The sequence below is a fragment of the Electrophorus electricus genome, chromosome 2 (assembly GCF_013358815.1).
Source record: "Electrophorus electricus isolate fEleEle1 chromosome 2, fEleEle1.pri, whole genome shotgun sequence".
Lineage (NCBI taxonomy): Eukaryota > Metazoa > Chordata > Actinopteri > Gymnotiformes > Gymnotidae > Electrophorus > Electrophorus electricus.
The window spans coordinates 34923107-34946005 of NC_049536.1; the positions used below are offsets into that span (position 1 = coordinate 34923107).

A 22899-nucleotide genomic window follows, 5' to 3' on the forward strand; every position below is an offset into this window, starting at 1 on the left:
ACAGAAAAAGTGATACGTTTGAGATCCTGTGCCCCAGAGACCAGAGCTTCCATGAACATATGTTCATTTGGTCGGGGATTTGTCAAAAGACTAGGCTTATTTAAAGAAACGCTTAGTTCTAATATAGAGTAATTTGTGGTAATATATGGTTATAGAGTATATGTGGTGTGGTAATATGTGGTTATAGAGTATATGTGGTGTGGTAATATATGGTTATAGAGTATATGTGGTGTGGTAATATATGGTTATAGAGTATATGTGGTGTGGTAATATATGGTTATAGAGTATATTTAGTGTGGTAATATATGGTTATAGACTATATGTGGTGTGGTAATATATGGTTATAGAGTATGGTGTGGTAATATGTGGTTATAGAGTATATGTGGTGTGGTAATATATGGTTATAGAGTATATGTGGTGTGGTAATATATGGTTATAGAGTATATGTGGTGTGGTAATATATGGTTATAGAGTATATATGGTATGGTAATATATGGTTATAGAGTACATATGATGTGATAATTTGATAAAATGATCATTTGAGAAAAATAAAATAAAATGAATGGATATTTAAAACAGTCAAGGACTTCACTTAAAGGTAACCTGGTAACCTGCTTATTTGGAGTGTTGAAAGAAACATTCTATACTATGCCATATTTACCGCATTCATAATGCATCTCTTCTCTCTATAAACTTATGAAAAAAAATCGATGCTCTTTTTTAAGTTTGTGCTTTAAAAATGTAAAGCAGTATGAAAGATCATGAGACTCAGTGGTTTCACTGTCTCTGACTGTAGAACGTCATCCTCTAAATGTCTCTCTGTTTCCGTTTTTGTCTTTTCTAGCTTTCTCGATCTCCAGCGAGAACAGTCAGGTGGTGCTGATTGCCATCTCCTCTGCTGTGGCCATCATCCTCCTCACAGTGGTGCTCTACATTGTGATTGGCAGGTCAGTCTGTCACTCGAACAACAACTTCACAAGAGCTTAAGTGTGTCCATCTTGAAGCTGTCACTTGCCTATTACACGCCTCCTCTTCAGGCCTCACCTCTCTCTTGCCACCCCTCAGATCCTCTGGATGAAGAGAAGATCATGTCCCTGCATAATCAACTGCCTATATATAGTTCTGAAAGGTTCACTTGGCAGAAACTGTATTATTTTTCTTGCTTCTACTTAGTGTAATTGGCACTGTGATTCTGGAGTGCCGAGTCATGCAGAGGGGCTGATCTTGGCAGGATACATTGTTGAAAGAGTGCATAAATCTGTGGTATATTATAAGACCCTCAAACACTGCTCTGCCTCACAGCAAAGTGTGGTCATCAGGACGTCCTGGTTCTGATGTTTGTCCTCTCAGTCTAAATGTCCTACAGAATAGTGTAGAGTAGCAACAATCTCGTGCAAAATCTTTGACGTTAATTATTGCCTATCAACATTCTGATTGGCAGGTTGTGTGGCTATAGCAAATCCAAACATCCAGATGAAAAGCGACTTCACTTCGGCAATGGCCATTGTAAGTGTACACCATGACAGTTTCTTCATATAGCCTATTCCAAGGATTGAGCTAGTAATCAGCATGAAATTAATTTCAATACAGGGTTGATTTTTGCTTATATTTTATATTGCTTATTTAATCAATGCAATTTACTAGGGCCTAGTTATCACCACATTATTCTCATTTCAATGTTCTATTGATTTCAGTGCGACTGCCCGGTATCAGGACATACGTGGATCCTCATACATATGAGGACCCCAGCCAAGCAGTGCATGAATTTGCCAAAGAGCTGGATGCATCTTGCATTGCCATTGACAAAGTAGTTGGTGCAGGTATGCAGCATCATCCTCCAATTAGTGGAGAAATAATACACTGTTACCTGCAGCACAGGATGCATTTGTAGCATATGCAGCAGGCAGTGTAAATGAGGAGCTTTTAGCACCTCGGCTGGAGGTGTGTGCTTCAGATTACGACAGGTGGGCATCCCTTCCAGCACTCCCCATCACCCCGTTGCCTGAGCAGGGGTCTGTGAGTAAGTGGAGTGCACCTCTAAATGAGATACTATTTTTCACCCCCTGTAGTTCATGTTCTTCCAGGCGCTCCGCACTCCTAATGTCTTAAACAGGAGGCCAGACATCACATTAATGCCTCATGATTTGTAGCTGCACAGACCAAAGCAGAGAACCAAGAAAATAATGGGATGATATTCTATCGGTTCACGCCTAAGATATCACTCTAAAACCATAGCATAAATATCAGGCTTTATACCCATCAGGCCTTCTCCCATAAAAGTGTTTTGGATGCTATACTGTACCCATAATGTTCAAAATTCCTTTTTTTTTTTGCTTTAGGAAAGTAAAAGTAAAATAAAAGCATTTATTTCAGGTGTATTACTAGGAAAGTGATCTGCTAGTGTTCACATTGGCTGCTATGTGAAGAGATTGGGGTGGGCTCATTTATCTGTGAGTAGGGTATGTGGTGGGCTCATTTATCTGCAAGTAGGGAATGGGGTGGGCTCATTTATCTGTGAGTAGAGAATGGGGTGGGCTCATTTATCTGTGAGTAGGGAATGGGGTGGGCTCATTTATCTGTGAGTAGGGAATGGGGTGGGCTCATTTATCTGTGAGTAGGGAATGGGGTGGGCTCATTTATCTGTGAGTAGAGAATGGGGTGGGCTCATTTATCTGTGAGTAGGGAATGAGGTGGGCTCATTTATCTGTGAGTAGGGAATGTGGTGGGCTCAGTTATCTGTGAGTAGGGAATGGGGTGGGCTCATTTATCTGTGAGTAGGGAATGAGGTGGGCTCAGTTATCTGTGAGTAGGGAATGAGGTGGGCTCAGTTATCTGTGAGTAGGGAATGGGGTGGGCTCATTTATCTGTGAGTAGGGAATGGGGTGGGCTCATTTATCTGTGAGTAGAGAATGGGGTGGGCTCATTTATCTGTGAGTAGAGAATGGGGTGGGCTCATTTATCTGTGAGTAGGGAATGGGGTGGGCTCATTTATCTGTGAGTAGGGAATGAGGTGGGCTCAGTTATCTGTGAGTAGGGAATGTGGTGGGCTCATTTATCTGTGAGTAGAGAATGGGGTGGGCTCATTTATCTGTGAGTAGGGAATGAGGTGGGCTCATTTATCTGTGAGTAGGGAATGGGGTGGGCTCATTTATCTGTGAGTAGGGAATGGGGTGGGCTCATTTATCTGTGAGTAGAGAATGGGGTGGGCTCATTTATCTGTGAGTAGGGAATGAGGTGGGCTCATTTATCTGTGAGTAGGGAATGTGGTGGGCTCAGTTATCTGTGAGTAGGGAATGGGGTGGGCTCATTTATCTGTGAGTAGGGAATGAGGTGGGCTCAGTTATCTGTGAGTAGGGAATGAGGTTGGCTCAGTTATCTGTGAGTAGGGAATGGGGTGGGCTCATTTATCTGTGAGTAGGGAATGGGGTGGGCTCATTTATCTGTGAGTAGAGAATGGGGTGGGCTCATTTATCTGTGAGTAGAGAATGGGGTGGGCTCATTTATCTGTGAGTAGGGAATGGGGTGGGCTCATTTATCTGTGAGTAGGGAATGAGATGGGCTCAGTTATCTGTGAGTAGGGAATGGGGTGGGCTCATTTATCTGTGAGTAGAGAATGTGGTGGGCTCATTTATCTGTGAGTAGGGAATGGGGTGGGCTCATTTATCTGTGAGTAGGGAATGGGGTGGGCTCATTTATCTGTGAGTAGGGAATGAGGTGGGCTCAGTTATCTGTGAGTAGGGAATGAGGTGGGCTCAGTTATCTGTGAGTAGGGAATGGGGTGGGCTCATTTATCTGTGAGTAGGGAATGAGGTGGGCTCAGTTATCTGTGAGTAGGGAATGGGGTGGGCTCATTTATCTGTGAGTAGGGAATGAGGTGGGCTCAGTTATCTGTGAGTAGGGAATGGGGTGGGCTCAGTTATCTGCGAGTAGGGAATGTGGTGGGCTCATTTATCTGCGAGTAGGGAATGTGGTGGGCTCATTTATCTGTGAGTAGGGAATGTGATGGGCTCATTTATCTGTGAGTAGGGAATGGGGTGGGCTCATTTATCTGTGAGTAGGGAATGTGGTGGGCTCAGTTATCTGTGAGTAGGGAATGGGGTGGGCTCATTTATCTGTGAGTAGGGAATGTGGTGGGCTCATTTATCTGTGAGTAGGGAATGTGGTGGGCTCATTTATCTGTGAGTAGGGAATGAGGTGGGCTCAGTTATCTGTGAGTAGGGAATGAGGTGGGCTCAGTTATCTGTGAGTAGGGAATGGGGTGGGCTCAGTTATCTGCGAGTAGGGAATGTGGTGGGCTCATTTATCTGCGAGTAGGGAATGTGGTGGGCTCATTTATCTGTGAGTAGAGAATGGGGTGGGCTCATTTATCTGTGAGTAGGGAATGTGGTGGGCTCATTTATCTGTGAGTAGGGAATGTGATGGGCTCATTTATCTGTGAGTAGGGAATGGGGTGGGCTCATTTATCTGTGAGTAGGGAATGTGGTGGGCTCATTTATCTGTGAGTAGGGAATGGGGTGGGCTCATTTATCTGTGAGTAGGGAATGGGGTGGGCTCATTTATCTGTGAGTAGGGAATGAGGTGGGCTCATTTATCTGTGAGTAGGGAATGTGGTGGGCTCATTTATCTGTGAGTAGAGAATGGGGTGGGCTCATTTATCTGTGAGTAGAGAATGGGGTGGGCTCATTTATCTGTGAGTAGGGAATGTGGTGGGCTCATTTATCTGTGAGTAGAGAATGGGGTGGGCTCATTTATCTGCATATCCTATCAGCCTGTCTGATGTAGGGATTAAGTAAGACTATGCTTCAGGATGGTCAGCGTTGTCTGTACACTGGCCAAGTCTTGCAGGGCCACTGTTTAGACAGCTTGCACATATTTGGGCTAAGTTTCTCCAGATATCAACCTAGGATTTTACCCTTTTCTTCAAACCTGAATGAGAAATAATTGCACATTAAATTGTGTAATCTGAACCTGATCTTTCCCGGATGGCTATGAGATGACATCATCTTTACATGGCCAACCGTCTCAGTAAAGTTATTTGGCTTCCCACAGAACTTGGAAGTAGACATTGCAGGCTATGAAAATGTCACACCTACACAGCAATATGCTCTAGAATCAAAATGAATATTCCATAATCTGTTCACCACTGTGCATGAAGCGTAGGACACTAATGCCTGATTATAATTCATAGTGCTTTCAAAATTGTCCAGATTTCCATGGTAATATTCAGAATTCTGTAGCACAGAGAGATTAATTATAGTTCACTTTTACTTATGATGTTATTTATGAAACTTAAGAAGAATTCCATGTGTGCAGGTGAATTTGGGGAGGTGTGCAGTGGTCGCCTCAGACTGCCATCCAAGAAAGAGATCTGTGTGGCAATCAAGACACTGAAAGTGGGATATACAGAGAAGCAGCGGCGAGATTTCCTGAGTGAGGCAAGCATCATGGGACAGTTCGACCACCCCAACATCATTAGGCTGGAGGGCGTGGTCACACGCAGTGAGTATCTCTGCATTTCAGTGTTTGAGGTTTTATAGTCAGTGTTTGTTTAGAGGAGTTTGATGATTATCTTCTATTATCTAAGCTTTGTGAGAAATGTATGATGAAGTGGCAGGCCAAGAATGATGTTGCTCTTTCCTCTTGAGAGATTTAAAAAAAAACTATTTCTGCCATTTTTTTCTCTTATATTTGATTTGGGCGGTACTAACTTTGGCGTATGATGTCAGGTCTGCCAAAGTAGCAATCAGAGTTAGTGAAATGTTTACGTAAAGTACCCACTGCATTTGAGCAGCTTGCATATTTCACAAACTCCAGACTTGTTCCACTGCTGGAAGTCGTACCTCCGCCTGTCATGTGTCACTTCTTAGGCGATAACAGTTGAAAGACAGGGGTGTAAATGAATCTGAAGGTCAAGGGTGCACACAGGGGCGTATTATACATTTTGCTCGCATTTGGGATTTAAAAAATATTTCACTCTGAAATGCATATTAATTCACAAGCATCCTCTACATTTCTTTACTGGGATTTACTAAAGACTTCATGAAACCACTCTCCCATCTAAAACCTGCTATCCTGCAAATAATTCAGTCTCTTAGCTAAACCAGCATTTTGGACACACGTTTTGTCATTTACAACTTTTATAGTGGTCTGTTTTCCTGCAAAAGAGGCTTTTGTTCAGCGTCAGCTGGCTCACTCGTATGGTTAAACCATGCTGATCTTGCCTGCTGTGTCAGTCGCTGCCACCACTAATGCTGGCTTGTTTACATTGCTACTGTCAATCACTATGTGATCTGATACACTCTCACAGTTCTGTGGAAGCAGTAGCTCAGAGTTCATTTAACTACTGTTAATGTTAATTACTATTAATCCTTTTTTTTCTACAATATAGCATTGGTAAATGCTCATGCCAATGCGTATTTTTAGAACCAAGTTGACAGTGTTTGTTTAAGGTACTGTAAGCTTTTACTCTCAGATGAGATTAATGTTTTACTTGCAATAAGCCTGAAACAAGATCTTATAATGACTCTCTAGTGCACAATGGTGTGTTCAATCCAGGCCTATGATTAATTTATCATCAGGTTTTGGTATTGGATTGTTACATTATGTGCAGACCCCTTTTGGGAGGGGCGTATTATGGATTAGCTGTTTTTAGTTTAGTGAGTGACATGAAGTTGGCATATTCGCTCCTTAGGAAAAACTGTTTTTTTGACATTTTTTCTTGTAATCTTGGGCTGATTTCCAAAGAGACATGAATTAACCTGGTGTCATAAATCTCAGCAGATTATCCTCTATTAAATGGCATGATCAAAGCCTGCATCTCTAATCCATTCCAAAGGCCCCCTAAGGACACTGCATAATTGTTTTTACAGATTAGACCTTTTCCTCTAATGAAGTGAAGGTCATGGTCAGGTGAAATATAGAAATAATCATTTGAGTTGGTTTAAATTAAACTTTGTTTCTGCTCGTTCAATAGAAATTAAGAAAAACTGAGCCAGTTTTGTGCAACAGTTTGGAATGGATTCATTAGAGTAGTAGTATACAATAGTCTCAGGCTGATGTGTTTGAAAAGTGCTGAAAAAGTGAATATGAGAGACTGAGAAACAGGAATTATTTACACCCTACAATATTGCCATCCTTTAATATCTACTATTGTATAAGGAAATGTTAACCTTCAACTTTATATTTCCTGTTTTTAATACATACTGTTGTTTCCTACCATGTTGTGGGACAAATGTCATGAAACTGGAAGATTTGTGACGTTTCCAAGCCGCTGTCCTAGATTACCTCACTGGACTAGTTCACAGAAAAAAAATCCAATTCAAACTCTAGCCAAGTTTTTGATTCATTCTGCCTCAAACAGTGACCACAAAGGAATGAAAAGTCTTCCTTTCATGTCTGTAATTCCTCATAAAATGAGGATTATGTTAGTCTAATAAAACCTACAATGCTCTCACTTTTAGACCTTTCACTGTAAATAACAAGAAAGCTCATTGTAAATTACTGTAGATTGTTACTGTTGTTGAGAATGAATGTGTGTGTGTGTGTGTGTGTGTGTGTGTGTGTGTGTGTGTGTGTGTGTGTGCATGTGAGAGAGAGAGAGACAGAGACAGTGATTAAGTGAGAAGTACATCCAGCACATGTGTGGCTGAAAGCAGCTTTGGGGTGTGTGGTTTTGGCTGTAGGGAAGGAAGAGACTGGCATATATCAACATGGGATTTGACATGATTTATTAACTTGGCTCTGTTAATTCTTAATAATCCAGAGAGTTTTACACCCCATTTAACCTGATGCTTTGGCCCTGCATTTGGCAGCATTTCAGTATTTTTGGAGCTGCAATGGGTGCATCATGGGGACTTAAAGGATATAGTACTAATTAGCAAGTTTGATTTTATGATCATATATATATAGTAAGTAATAGACCCAGCATACTTGGGAGTTCAGTGAAATGGGAAAAGGTATTTAGTAGTATCTCTGTTTGCAGTACAAATGGCCTACATGTTTGAACAAAATAATGGGCAGCACATCTGGATGTGTAACAGGTTGGTCTGTTCATCTGCTTTGTGGAGTAAACTATGTGCTATAAACAGCTCCCACCAAGATAGCGAGTGACGTATGACTCACCATCTTTCAGGCTGCTTTGGTCATTTTCGTGTTTATCGCATGTATTCTACAAACACCGTCCATCACGGTGCCTGGCTGTCATACGGGGGCAGGACTTCTGTGGCCAGATGTGTGATACTCGCATTGCTACATGCACATGTTTGAAAGGGGAAGAGAAAATAAACCCATCTGTCAGGCCAGCATATCATAGAAATTCCCTTCATCATGCTATCCATAATTTAAAGTCTCTTTTTTATGTATGTGAACTTTAAGTGTGGACCGCAGTAAGGTGTGGATGATAAAAGCAGTAATTTATGACCAGTGGAGAGAGGGGATAAAGCTGTCAGACAGTGATAGCTGACCTTGTGTGACCTCTACATTCAGCCTGAGGCTCGTTTCATCCTGCGGCATGCTCTCTCGAACCCGAGGCCACAGCCAGTCACAGTTACGACTGACCCGAACATGTCGAGGGTGTCATGTGAAGAAGTGCCTGCAGTACAGTGAGCCACGCTGTTGTCATGGGCAACCTGTGTGCTAAAAGCCCCAGGGCTGTCCTAGTTTACAGCACAGCCTGATGTGTCCACTGGCCTAACCCAGAACCCAATGTTTATGCCACACCTGTATGCAGCCAAACAGAAAGCAGTAAATCTTATCTCAACCAACGCATTGTCATTACAGAAATAACTTTCCAAAGTTACTGCCTAAAAATTGTGGCATATATGAATTAAAATTACAGGTCATAGTTTCAGCTAATCCAAATGGATGCAATTTCTTCTTCAAATGTCACAAAATGTCTCATTAGTTTTCAAATTTACAAATCCTTCTCACATTGAGCTTCAGTCAGCATACTGCAGAGCTCCAGAAAATGCATTCACTTTTCTCAAATCATCGATATCTAACTCTCTCTTTTTCTCTCTCTCTCTCTCTTTTTCTCTCTCTCTCTCTCTCTCTCTCTCTCTCTCTCTCTCTCTCTCTCTCTCTCTCGCCCCACTTCCACCTCTCTCTTTCACTCCTTCTCTCTCTACAGGTAAGCCTGTGATGATAGTGACAGAGTACATGGAAAATGGCTCTCTGGACGGCTTCCTGCGAGTGAGTATGACATGCTGAGAGCAGTTAATGAGCCCCTATTATGTATGATCACAGGAAAAGCACAGAGGTCTCATCCTTAACTGATTTAAGTACCCCTCCCCCATCCCAACTCTTGCAAGCTTTAAATCTCTCTGTTGCTGAGAATCAGAGAACATTATCCTTTCACTTACCCAGACTGACACACAAATTGCCCTTTACTACTTCACCTCTGCCTCTATTTGCCAGAAAAACGATAGAATACTTTTTTTTTTTCTTTTGGTGGTTACGATACTAAAGAATCAGACATTGTATTGTATCTTTTTTTTTTGTTAGAAAAAGGGCAGTCCTAGATCCTCATGCTACCTGTGTTGCAAAAGCTTTCAAATGTCACCGTGTTTGTTCCTGGACTCCTCTGCAAAATGGCCTCATTCCCTCACAGAGAACAAACTAGGTTTCTATTAGACAAAAACAGGAGCAGAGAGGGGCATGGTTGTGTAAATGCCCAAGCTGTAACAGTGGAGTCGGACTGGCCTCACGCCTGCCCGCCCAGCCATGCCAAAGGAACAAAGTGTCCTTCAGATGACTTCTCATTACGACTACACAAGCACTGTGAAAAGTAAACAAGCAAACAGCAGGCTGGGTAGCATGTCTGGCGTGTGAAGGGCCAGCCCATCTGAAAAGTGCTGATAAAAACCCTAATGAGCTCCTTAAATGGGTCGCCTTAACCTTTGGCCACCAGAGCTTGGCCTTGGCAAAGCTGCACCTAACATATGAATTTACCAGCCTTCCTCGTCAATCTTCAGCCATTTTCTGACACCAAGGATACACCAATAATTTGTAGAACAAGATGATCACAAATTTAACACACATGTCACCCTCCCACACCCTCATCATAGTACTTTGCACTTAGTGGAGCAAAACACAAATTAGCGTTTACTCTATGCTTAATCTTATCCGTATTCAGAGTGCAGCAAAGTAATGATGAAAACATCTACATGTGTACAGGGTGACTGAGAGCACTGGAGTTACACACTGCAATTTTAGTTAAATACAGGCTCTGGATGATTGAAATTAGCATAACATTAAAACGTCATGTGCAAAGTTAGGCTGGATTTAGCAGGGCTGATTTGAGCTGTATGCCATATGCGCCTGCACAGGATCTCCCTCCCAAAAAAAGAAAGAACAGTTGCAGTGTTCTGCAGCAATTTCCTGTGCATTTCAGTATGGCCTGCACTCTGTCAAAGAAAACTGTCATCCTTCCCTGAATGTGTTTCCTCTCCACTGCTCATGTCACTATTATTAAGCAAGTCTTTGAACTTCTCGGCGCTCCAGCCGGTTCCAGGTGGTCCAGGATTTATTTTCATCCCAACTTATTTTGTATGCAGTACATAAACACCACTCCCTGCTTTCTCTTGCTCATGGAGAAAGCGCGAAGTAAATACAGAAGGTGAGGGACACAGGGAGAGAGAAAACAGGCCAATAGAAAAAACACTTCTCACACTGGCCGTCTGTTAAGAGCACAGATTGCCTGTTTTTAGTAACAGAGGCTCTTTCTCTGGAGCTTGCTAACAAATCAATGCTATCTTGCCCATCCGGTCTGTCTCTCCTCTCCTCCTGAAGCGCTTCCTCCCTGCTGTTTATCTCTTGGTCCTGAGCACAGCTCTTTGCATATAAAACCTTTTCACACGCGCCAATGTAAACAGCAGGAGGCTGCCAGAGAGCTTTGGCAACACACACATTACGATATGCTGTGGCTGATCTGTTTTTGTTTGTGTCTTATTTGTATTTTCAACCTGTAACAGCTTTCTAGCAGGTCTTAGATGGAACATATCTAATTACACTTTAATAAGGGTGATGGTCCTTTTGCTGGGACTTCAATTGCTTTAAGCTCAAGTGTCACTGGAGTGTTCAGACATATTTTGATAGACACACTCATCACTTTCCCGGTATATCTGTCACAGATTTTATTTTTCATAGATATGAAACACCTTGCTTGATTCACTCTTTCTTTCTCTTCCTTGCTTATTCTTGCTGTTTCTTGCTTTCTATCTATCTATTCTCTCCATCCCTGTGTGTCCCGATGCTGTCTTTTTCCCCATCTTACTCTTGTTCTCTCACTCTCTCCCTCCCTCTATCCCCATCCCTCTCTTTCTCTCTCTCTGTATCAGAAACATGATGCTCAGTTCACAGTGATTCAGCTGGTCGGTATGCTGCGTGGTATAGCGTCTGGTATGAAGTACCTTTCAGACATGGGATACGTGCACAGAGACCTGGCTGCCCGTAACATCTTGGTCAACAGCAACCTGGTGTGTAAAGTCTCAGATTTTGGGCTGTCCAGAGTGCTTGAGGATGACCCTGAGGCCGCCTACACAACAAGAGTGAGTGGTTGCTCACACAAACACACATCACAACCTATTTCACTATAATCTTGTTTGTGTCGTGACCTCTTAAACCTTTGACCTCGGTAAGATTTTTACCCAAACTGAGCCTTGCAACCCAGACCAACCCCTTAGTGTGGTAGCTCAGAGTCATTTGTTTGCGATTGAATAGCTGAGCACAAAAACAGCTAAGCCCATCTCCTCTCTCCGCTGTTTTCTAGGAGATAGTTGCTGTGGAACACAAGTCCCTTTAGCCTCGCTATCTCCCTTCAGCCAGCCTCCCTCCGAATAACTCTATGCATTAGTGACCATATATGTCACTCTCACACACATAAGAAGCATTACTGCAGCAGAGCAGATAGCCGCCATATAAATAATTTCAGGGGCTGATAAGGCTAACATAAACCCATACCGTGTCTGTGTAATTTAGAGCACAGGTTTTACCCCACACCTTGCTGAGAGCGAGCTTTCACTGCATATTTACCTGCTGGAGACCAGACTTGTTCAACGTCATTTACTTGTAGCTAGCAGCTTCCCAGCCTCCACTTAAAATGTATGGCTTTAAAGCAACAGTGAGACAGCTGCCTCGTTGCTTAGCTGTAAGAGCTTCAGACCCAGAAGTGTGCTTCCCTCTTTGGCCTCCTCCCTCTATTAAACCCAGAGGACACGGGATGCAGGGCATGTCAAATATTGCATTCATTAGTGGTAATCTTGGTTCTTGCAGAGCTGGAGCTGTTTGTATGCGCTCAGCAGGGAGACCTGCATGCAAGTGGGGTTTATTTTTTGAGGGCTGTGTGTTTGGAGAGAGCAGGCAGGAGCTGTGTGCCTTGGCTGGGTGGCTGGTTGGCTTTGGCTCCTCAGCCCCCTCTTTCTTTCCACCCCTGCTGCATCCGCAAGGGCTGGGAGCAGCTAACTGCAGCAGCCTGCCCACGAGCTCAGGCAGAGCAGGGTAAACACAGCATCAGCCTACTGGGAGGAACTCTGCAGATGAAAGAATCCTCGGCAGCATTTCAGAGCCCAGACCAGGATCAGTGCAGCTACAGCCCCACACACACAGGGCTTGCACAAACGAGAATGAATGCTAATACTGCCACTGCAGAACTTACATGGCTGCTGTAATTTTATTCATTGCATCCATGACACTTTGACATGTCCCACTCCCACAGTGAGTAAGCTGACACAATACATGTGGCCTGCTTAAAATGTGTGACCTTATGAAGGTATACAGATTTACCCCCTCAATTTGGAATAAGTACTCCTGATTCTCTTATGATATTATCTTGTGTTTGGATGTTATGCTAACATTAGGCTAGGTTAATTACTCAAAGATGATTTTCTTGTATATTCTTTTTTTTTTTTTTCTAAATAGCCCAGATGGAATTTAAGAGCTAATAAGAGGCTGGTTTTGCATATGGTGTTTCTCAGGGTGGCAAGATACCAATCAGGTGGACCGCACCGGAGGCCATAGCGTATCGCAAATTCACCTCAGCTAGCGACGTGTGGAGCTATGGCATTGTGCTCTGGGAGGTCATGTCTTATGGAGAGAGACCTTACTGGGAGATGTCCAATCAGGATGTAAGTAGAGCAGCATCATTACAGCAAGCTAATGAACTTCCTGCTGTGAGAGGAAGTGAGGCATGGCAGGGACAGGTGGCAAAATTTGAAACTTGTTACTGCTGGCTGAAACTACTGCTGGCTGGCACCACAGGAACTGTCACCTGAACACTTTAAGGCAATTCCAGACGATTGATAGTGTAGCGATACACACAACATCTCAAAAGTGTCAGAAGTGTTTTCTGAGGAGATAAATTAGTATTGGTCTGATAGTAAATCAGTAATGGGTAAGTGTAGTGCTGTCTGTAATGCTCCACTGAGCGAGAGCATTGTTACCTTAAAGGTTTAGTGACTTGCTCAAATAAGACCATGAAACGTTTTTCTCGGTGACCTCAGTACTGAAGATCAAGTGATATTAAAAAAGAATTATTTCATTATTTCATAAAAAAGGGTTATTTCATTTTAAGTTGTTGCTAAATAAAAAACAGATCTGTTGTTCTTTTATTGAGTTCCTCTCTCACAGTTTGATTTCCAAGTATAAATCCTCTAGATTAAATTGTGAAAGAAGCTAAGAGACAAAACTGAGAAAAGAGTTGTGATTTTCCTCATCACAAAAAAACCTGGCCTCTCAAATCCAGATCTCCACTTACCAATGACTTTGTTGCTGTCCATTCTGTGTGTCAGGTGATCAAAGCGGTAGATGAGGGCTACCGTCTTCCTCCACCCATGGACTGCCCTGCCGCTCTGTACCAGCTAATGCTGGACTGCTGGCAGAAGGACCGGAACAACCGGCCCAGGTTTGAGCAGATCGTCAGCATCCTGGACAAGCTCATCCGTAACCCTAGCACTCTGAAGATCACAGCCAACACTGCCTCCAGGTGAGGCATGCGTAGACATCCACCCACTGCGCCCAGAGTCAGCACAGACGTGCTGGCTGGAGAGCTGCTCACATGCTTCCATCCGCTCCTGAGTGTCACGTTCTGCTCATCGGTGCAGACCTTTCTCCTAATTCCTAAACAGATGGAATGTTCTCTTCTTTCCTTAGAACCATTCATATCTATCCTGCTTCATATACACATTTCCACCTGCTACTTGCTGGCCATGGTCATTCCTCCACTATCTATATGGGAAATCAACCATTTGTGTTTGGAGCCAGTTTAAAGATTTTAGCATTAGCATTAGCATCTGCTTCTCAACTATGCATTCTATATTTGTTGTGTGTTCCATTATATATTTTGGTTCATGTTTTGGTGTCCTTTGCTTAAATGAGCAGAGAGACAATCTACTTTACTCATCTTGTCACTCTTGAAATGCCCCACCTTCCCAAAACACACACACATACAGACACACACACACACACACACACACACAAACACACACACACACACATGCACACGCACAATACATACACAGCCTCTTTTGTTGTGTAATATAGCATAACTGAGTTCACCAGAGAACCAGCACTACCCCTGTGCAGTCGCTTACAGTGGTGTCAACGAATATAATGAAACAGCGAGTTATTTTATTATAAAGACATCCTAGAATAAAAGAGTGACTAATGATTTCTTAAGAAAGTGCAAATAGGTCCCAGGGAGTGTGCATGTAATATTCCTGATTGGCTTTTAATACAGCGCACCAGAGAGCGCAGGGGCTGGGTGATTTATGGCTCTCCAAGCAGGAGACACTCGAAGGTGTGGACATTGCTGCACTACAGCTGCAGCTGCGCCTGCTCCCATGTACCCCATTTATCTGTGCTTCGCGCACGCTAATAGAGTGGCAGTGCAGGCTGCCTCAGCACAGGGCCCTAGGCGCTGAAGCCCCACCTACAGAGACAGAGGGGCCATCCACACAGCAGGAAGCAAATGGTAGGGCAGTCCCTAGGCCGGAGATGGCTTGGGTACTCTGCTCCGCGTCACAGCCAGGGGCCACATTCTTATCCGTGACGAAGCTGCCCAGATGGTTCTCCTATGAAGAAGTTCTCTCCCCCAAGAGCTTTAAAAACAAGATACTGTGCAGCCTGTTATTTAGAGGTCACTGCACCAGGGAGAGGGAGAAAAGGAAAGAAAAAAGAGAGAAGGGAACAGACAAAGAGGTGCGTGTCTGCCCTCTTCACCTTCTGTCTGTTGTGCTCCTGTGGAGCCAGCAGGTTTGGAGTCGCAGGGTGGAAGCTCACTTGCATTCCCAACAATAAAAAAATTTATTTTCATAGTCGGCCTCGGGTGCCTTACATGTTTTGGTGAAACTGCAGTGTGTGTCTGTAAATAAACTGCATTAAAACAGAAAAAAGCAAAGAGGTCACCCATAGTTTACTGGTATACTCTGTACATTAATTGCAGCGCTTTTCAGCGATCAAATCAGCAATCTCACTATACCATATTTTGGAAGCTTGTTATATTCCTGTTTAGGAGCGTGCAGATAAAAAGGCGATCATCCGTTCAGCACACAGATCCTCTTTTGGAAAGCCCACTGGCTCAGTATTCCATTAACCTTTGATAACCTGATGTCTGCTATAAGCACACACTTCTAACAGTTTATTTTAGAACTTGTTTAACAATTGCAACATTGCCTAAAAGTTCTAGCTTCGTCGTCAATCCTTCCACTGCTTCACTGACAAATGAAATGAATTATCCCCCCCTTTTTTTGACAGTAATTCACTTTGAAGGCAGCTGTGGTTAACTGCTTCAGGGGAGAGTCGAACGCAACGCCACATGGTTTCCATATTTCATGTAAAACAGTATTTAATGAATGATCCCCTTTCTTAGTTTTTTTGTTTCCAAACATGTATGTGAGAATCTCTGATTTCATCTGTGCCATTGATTGTGTGGATATATTTCACCTCCACGGCTATGCGCTGCTGCTTAGACTGTTCCGTTGTCTACTATTTGCTATTGAATAAATGTGACTAGAGGGTGGACCTCTTGGTATTATAATTTGTTTATTTGCATTACTATTAATATCCACCTCCAGGGGGATCATAATCTCATTTCCTAAAGTCTATTTCCCTGGTTGTGATCAGGTGTTTTTATTTGTGGACTGTACTTTCCATAAGCGGTTTTCTTTTGTCCGGCATCAATCTTGGTATAAAATTGGCTGAATTAGTTAGTACAGTCACAATTATTCCTATGCAGCCAACTTTACCAAAAAAAAACTTTACCAAAAGCACATAATGTTGATTTTCACCCTCTATGAGGTTTTTTTGTTTTGGAACATTAATTAATGATCGAAAAAGTGCAGGAAAATAATGGGTTGTAATCTATTCTTTCATTTAATGAAAGAAAGCAAATGCAAAACATATGCAGAATGGGCAGCTAAGCCTGGTTTACATTTGATTTTATTAAAACATTTCTCAGTAGTGTACCACTTCAGATATTTATATAGTTTGCAATATATTTAAGCGTAATTGTGACAGAATGAAATGTATTACAAATTTAAAATTATTAAACCTTCCTATAAAGGTTTAATCTGTCCTACATTTTGTAACAGATAACATCCGTAGTGTCACAATAATGTTTTCACTTGTTCAGCATAAACAGATTTTTCTATGATTCACATCCTCTGTTAAACAATAGCAACACACACATCCTGAGGCATGGTAAGAGGGAGCTTTATTAAAACAAACCTCCCTGTGTATATTGGAATTGACAAAGAACTACTTGACATGGAAGGAGGTGCCCAGTGTTGTCTTCTCTGCAGGTATTTTCTTATGGAGATGCTGTAGCACAGACCACATTCTGGCTCTCTGCAGCATTTATCAGCACTATCATGTCCTCTGTATCAGCTGGTTTGCTCAGTAGTCACCCTGTTCATACCTGATGTGAATTTTAGACGCCTGGACTTCAGGATAAACTGGTATATCAAATTCACAGGGAATGTGGTATGTCTATTAATGGGAAAAGCCTCCCTGCTACCATGGATGTCCACAGATGAGGAACTAGTTCACTTGATTTCTCATTCAGTGTTCAAAAATGAAGATATATGCAAATCCTATTTGCCTCCACATTGTCTCACTGTTCCAGGCCGGTGAACCTGCTTCTGGACCGAAACAGCACAGACATGGCTTCATTCAGTACCATGGGGGACTGGTTGGAGAGTGTGCGGACGCTGCCCTGTAAAGAGGCCTTTTCTGGGATCAGCTACAGCTCATGCGATACGTTACCCAAGACCTCCGCAGAGTAAGGACGCCTTTCCATCCCTGCAGCCTCTGCACATGCAGAGGCTGTGAACATTCTGGCATGGTTTCAGTGTTACTGAAAGAATAGTGTTGCTTTTAATTTTGGATGGTAGAATACATAATCATGTATTTGGCATGAGTGTATTAAATACTCCGTCATTTTGTGATGACTTGTGTAGAACAGGATTAAACACAGACCGAGTTAGTGATATGTAACAGCTTCGATGTCTCCCCTGAGCATCAGCAATGATGGCTTTTTCAGTGACAAACTAGCTGACAAGCACAGGCTGTTTGCAAGGCTGTCATATAGAGGCAAACTTTTTGCATACTTCAAGGCAAACAAGGCAAAAAATCTAAAAGTTAAACAAAAACCACAAGTGTAGTCTCTTCTTATGTGCGTACAGCACCCTGTGATGGCCAAAAACATTCTCTAGAATGAGGAACCCATTTAGAAATCTATGATAATTAAATATCAATGCTAATTCTTGTTGATATTATAAACATGTAAACATGATTAACAGGTTTTTTTTATCTGCAGTGATTGGTTTAGTCATGCGCACTTCTGTTTGAAGTTTATCAAATGTGAAGAAATGTCTTTGAAGAAAAATACTGGCCTGCTGAGACAGTTAATAGCTTGCAAATAAGTCTACTGGACTAAAACAGGCATATGCCTCATTTCAGCTCTTTTGTGAATCATAACTTCTGTGCTGCTTGATCTGGGCCTATGGGAAAAACATCTGCAGAGACACTTTTTCCCACTCAGTTGATAAGGTATTTGACGGTCTAAATAATGTGACATTCGTAATCAAAAAGGCATGGCCCTGGAGCAGTGGGTTCGTTGTACTGTACTCGCTGAGCTGAGCAGCTAAACAGTGAAACGCCTGCCCCGAGAATGCTTCTTGCCTGTGTTTGGTTCAAGATGGCTGGGTAAATAATTGCATGCAAATAGCGAGAGAAATTTTCTCCCTCACCCATGACCCAGATTGAGTAGCTTAAGATGTTGGTTCTCTCCTCATGGCATGACTTGATATGGGCAGTGGAATGAAGAGCTATCTGAGAAGAGAGAACAAAGCTTTCTTTTTTAAATGGCCAAGAAGATGAAATAACTTTTCCAGTTCTACTGTGTCCTTCTCTATTTAATACTGTGCAACAATCTAACCAAAAATACCATTACTTATAAATTAGTCATTTCAGATTGATACATCAAGGAGATACCGTAAGTCCTTAGATTCAGGTTTGAGTATTTGGATTGTGTGTGATTGGTATATCAGTTTTTCGTAGTAATGGCCTGCTGTGTTGTAGTATTGACAAAAGATGTTCTATTGTTTTTTTGTAGCTGATGTAATGTCAGCTTGCATACTGAATACTGAATCCAGCATTGGCAGCATTAATCAGTTTAGAGAGCAACAAATGACCAGGCAGCACTCACACAGCTCACTTGTTGTGTGATGAGTCTCTTTTTATGCATTTATTATACATTTGGATATGTACATTGTGATGGTATTATCATGGGTTTATTGTGTTACCTTTCAGGTCATTGCCATGTCTACCACTAGGAGACCTGAATGGACAAGCTCAGATAGCTATGATTATATTTACTTACATGACATACAAAGCTAAAAATATACCAAATATACTAAGATGAAAATTAAATATACTTGGAATTTACCTGGTATATAAAGAGTTAATTATTATTGTTTCATTCAGCCAGTGTCATTTCTTGACAATGGAAGAAAATGAAAATACGCATCATTTCACCAGATGCAATTTTCTGCTTTATTTGGTCAGCATTATGATATTACTCTATTGAAATGCAACTGGCACAAAATTCATGCTCTATGTGAGTTTAAGATATAGAGAAAATCAGCTTTTGTACTCACTTTTTGTACTCACTGTAACCCCTTTCTTCAAAAAGCCCTCTCATTTAGCAGAGATGATTGGTTAGAATGACTGTCTCAGTCCATTTACCTTTGATGAATTTACTACAATAATTATATTTCAAGAAATTTCATTAATGAAAATAGTTTTTTTTAAATATGCTTTTTAAATGTACACCCACATTTGTTTTCCTAAACATTTTGTTATGTGGATACAGTGTCGTCTATAAGTAATGTGAGTGACACCATTTTTGTTGTTTTGGCTTTGTACTCTTAACGCAGTAGTTGAAATGAAACAATGTCTATGAGGTTATAGTTCAGTATGTCACCTTCTGTTTTCCGGTTTTTACTTTGAATAGAGCATTTTGGATTAACAGCCTTCTTTATAAATAGATCTCCATTTCAAGGGATACCATTCCAGCAAATTAGCATATTAAATTAAATTGTTTCATTTACTACTTTGTAGCCATCCAGAGAATGTTGAGGCGTTTGGCTGACCTGAGCAGCTAGGATGCTTCAGTGCACTGCTTGCAGTGCTTCCTGCTGCTGCTGTTCACTGTCATGATGCTGAGTCTTTGCCTGACAGTGTGTCCATGCCATCATGTTGTCTACATGAGCTGGCATGCTTCAGATTGGATAATTCTCCACATTCTCCTCCCTCCAGCCCCACACAGGTTCACCTCCATCTCATCTATACATCATCTTCACCTACAGGTTGATCTTCATCTCATCTGTCTGAAGACATCACTGAACTCTACTGGCGTATTCTTTACTTTTCATGATACCTTTCCGTTACTAAATTTTACGAGTGTTTTGTATCTTGTGGAAACTCTCTGAGGTTATGCTGCTGTATTCTTCTTGTTATGGTGGTCTTTGACACCTCTCTGTTTATGTGCTGGGTTGTGTTTTTGCTATCCCTTTTCAGTGGAATTTCTTCATAACTTCATCCACTGCTTCAGCCCTCAGTGGTATGACAGGTTGTTTTTTTACTGTAAAGCTCAGGAGAGCATTCATGCATACAGAGAAATAAAAATTGCATGCTTTATTCTGAATTTTTTATTTTGCGATGGACTGCTGCCATTGATAGTTCTTTTTAGGTCCTTATGGTGTGAGGCAGCAGCAACTAACTCCAGATGTAAATTATACATCTAGATTCAGCTGTAGGCCTTTTGCTAGTCTTGTGTATGAACTAATGATGCAATAACTCACAGCTGGCCAAATATGTCTGGGCAGCTAAATGTCAATTTACTTTTGGTACCCTAAAATTTGTGGACATTCTTGCATTTAGCAGATGCTTTTATCCAAAGAAACTTACAATTGTGACCAAGTACAACTCAAGCAATTGAGGGTTAAAGGTCTTGCTCAGGAGCCCAGCAGTGGAAACTGAGTAGCAATGGAACTTGAAGCAGCAACCTTCTGATTACTAGTCTAGTACCTTAATTGCTGAGCTACCCCTGAACTTTAGGTTTTAAAACGGCTATAATTCTTTCATACTGCTTCCAATATAGATATATTGTATCTTGCCTCAAATGAGAGAGTCTGCCCTTTAACTTCATAATCGCTGTTTCATTTCAAATTCTGTTTCCCAGAATTACAAAGCCAAAACAAGAATATAATACTGTCTAATTACTTACAAAGTGCACTGTAATTGAGTAAGCCATGATACATTATCGTTAAATAATATCACCTGTGTCTACTGTTAGAATAGATTAATGGCTTTGCGTGTGTGTGTGTGTGTGTGTGTGTGTGTGTGTGTGTGTGTGTGTGTGTGTGTGTGTTCTAAATCCTAGTACTCTCCCCCTGTGCTTTGTAATAAATGGATTATTAAGATCTCTTGTAGGGAAAATAGTGTTGGGCTTGGCATGCTTAATGAGCTCAAGCAATCCCATCTTGCACAACTTGGTCATATATTTAAGCAATACTACCCTGAGATTTTGTTTGTTTCAGTATTCTGGATAATGCATTACAGATGAATATCTTGAGTTTGTTCACTATGTTTCAATAATCTGGATTATAAATTCCACATGAACATCTTGAGTTTATTCACTATGTTTTATATTCTGGATTCTAAATTACACATGAATAGCTTTTATATCTACTATATGCTGTGAGAACTGATGTCAGTGTATGTGCAACTGTTTGAAAAGGCATCGAATGCGTCCAGGCCAATCAGTGTAGCGGCCACTCTAAAGGTTTGCTCTGTCCATAGAATCTGCCTGGCCGAGGTCAGGCCTGCAGCCACTTGTCCTGAGTGGGAGCTGTCCATGGGGATTACCACCCTTTAGACCTTACAGACTCTGGATGGTGGGTTTTGATTATGGTTCCCTCTGCTGACTCCCTCCTAAATCTCCTGCTTGCATTGATTTTCATTTTAAAGACCCAATAAGATGCTGTCTGCAATTGGTAAACACAGCTGTCTAACTGAGCATATATGAACAGTGCAAATTCTAACCTAGATCTGCTTGTACTAACATGCTCTGGCAAGATCACAGGACTTCAAGATGTAACATTACTTTATGTATATTATGTTTTGGAAATTGGAAAATCCCATTGCCTGTACTAATTTATGCCACATTGTTCTAAGCGATTTCAGTAGTTAACTTCCTATCAAGAAAACAGTGTGCATGGGATCAAATATATACCATATCTGCATATATCTAGACGCTCTGTGTGGCTGTGCATAATTCAAGCTTTTGTCAGCAATTGCATGGAACTAATTAAATAGAAGGAGAAAAAAAAAATTGAATGTAGGCTTGTCAGGTGATGCTCTACTCAAATCACAAAACACAGTCACAACACAGGAGCATTGGGTATTAATGCTGTGCTTCTTGAATGTGGAGGAGCAGCACAGATATTTTGCTAACCTAATCCATGAATTGAGATTTTTATGGTTCAAACTCTATGTTGTGGTTAGATAGGAACATTTCTCACCTGATGAATGTCCTCCTGGGATTCTCTGTCCTCTGTCATGGACAGAGGAGGTCTGCATGATGAAAAGAAAAGATCAGCACCACAGGCTTGGCTTTATTGCCACTGTATAGCACTGAGTGACTACTGCACCGCTCACACCTGTCCTCTCTCTCATTCACTTCCCAGGGACTTCAAGAAGGTTGGAGTAGCGATCGTTGGACCTCAGAAGAAGGTTGTGAGCAGCATCAAAGCACTTGAAACACACACTAAGAACGTCCCAGTTCCCGTGTAAAAAAAAAAAAAACGTATAGTAATAAATAGGTTAAAAAGAGAGAGACAAGAAGTAAAGAAGGAATGTTACACAGAGGAGACCACCGCTGCTTTTGGCTTTAATAGAAAGGAATCATGTATTAGGCAAAATGAGGAAATAGAAACTGCAATGTTAAGATGTCTGCGCATAGCAGAGCAATGTACCTGCAGAATGGCTGTGTCTTCCCAGGGTCCACTCCTGTGCTCGGACAGAGAGAGTGCCTCCTGTACTATTGATGTGTTGCCTTATGTAAAGAGAAAGGAGAAGCATGGGTGTGGGACCCCTCTGCTGGCTTCAGGTCCTTGAGTACCTGAGTACTGGCTCAGGATGTCTGTGTGCTGTCTCGGGCTCCTGCCACATTACTGCTCACCATGGCTCTCTAACACAGCAGAGCATCATATGGAGAGCAGGGTGGTGCTGTCATGAGCCAGGCCAGTCTCCCGCAAGCAGATAAAACCGAACGCTCTTATGACAGGGTAAAGCGCCCTTAGTGCAAACACTGCGAACGCAACGGCTCGTGTTTTTGGAAGA

General features: G+C 41.9%; 1 protein-coding gene across 2 annotated transcripts in view; it reads left to right on the forward strand.

Annotated features, from left to right (window-relative positions):
• The window catches only part of epha3 (eph receptor A3), a 75382-nt gene that overhangs the window by 51146 nt on the left and 1337 nt on the right, over positions 1–22899 (forward strand). The window contains exons 8-18 of one of the 2 annotated variants that reach the window (XM_035534815.1): positions 845–947; positions 1442–1506; positions 1695–1820; positions 5314–5499; positions 9128–9189; positions 11337–11546; positions 12972–13121; positions 13785–13978; positions 17117–17272; positions 21358–21452; positions 22245–22899. The exon at positions 22245–22899 is cut by the window's right edge and continues 1336 nt beyond it. In XM_035534815.1, coding sequence (XP_035390708.1) covers positions 845–947; positions 1442–1506; positions 1695–1820; positions 5314–5499; positions 9128–9189; positions 11337–11546; positions 12972–13121; positions 13785–13978; positions 17117–17272; positions 21358–21433 — 1328 coding nt within the window. In that variant the 3' untranslated portion in view covers positions 21434–21452; positions 22245–22899. The remainder of the gene's footprint in view (positions 1–844; positions 948–1441; positions 1507–1694; positions 1821–5313; positions 5500–9127; positions 9190–11336; positions 11547–12971; positions 13122–13784; positions 13979–17116; positions 17273–21357; positions 21453–22244) is intronic. The other variant, XM_027012614.2, reaches the window with a different exon arrangement.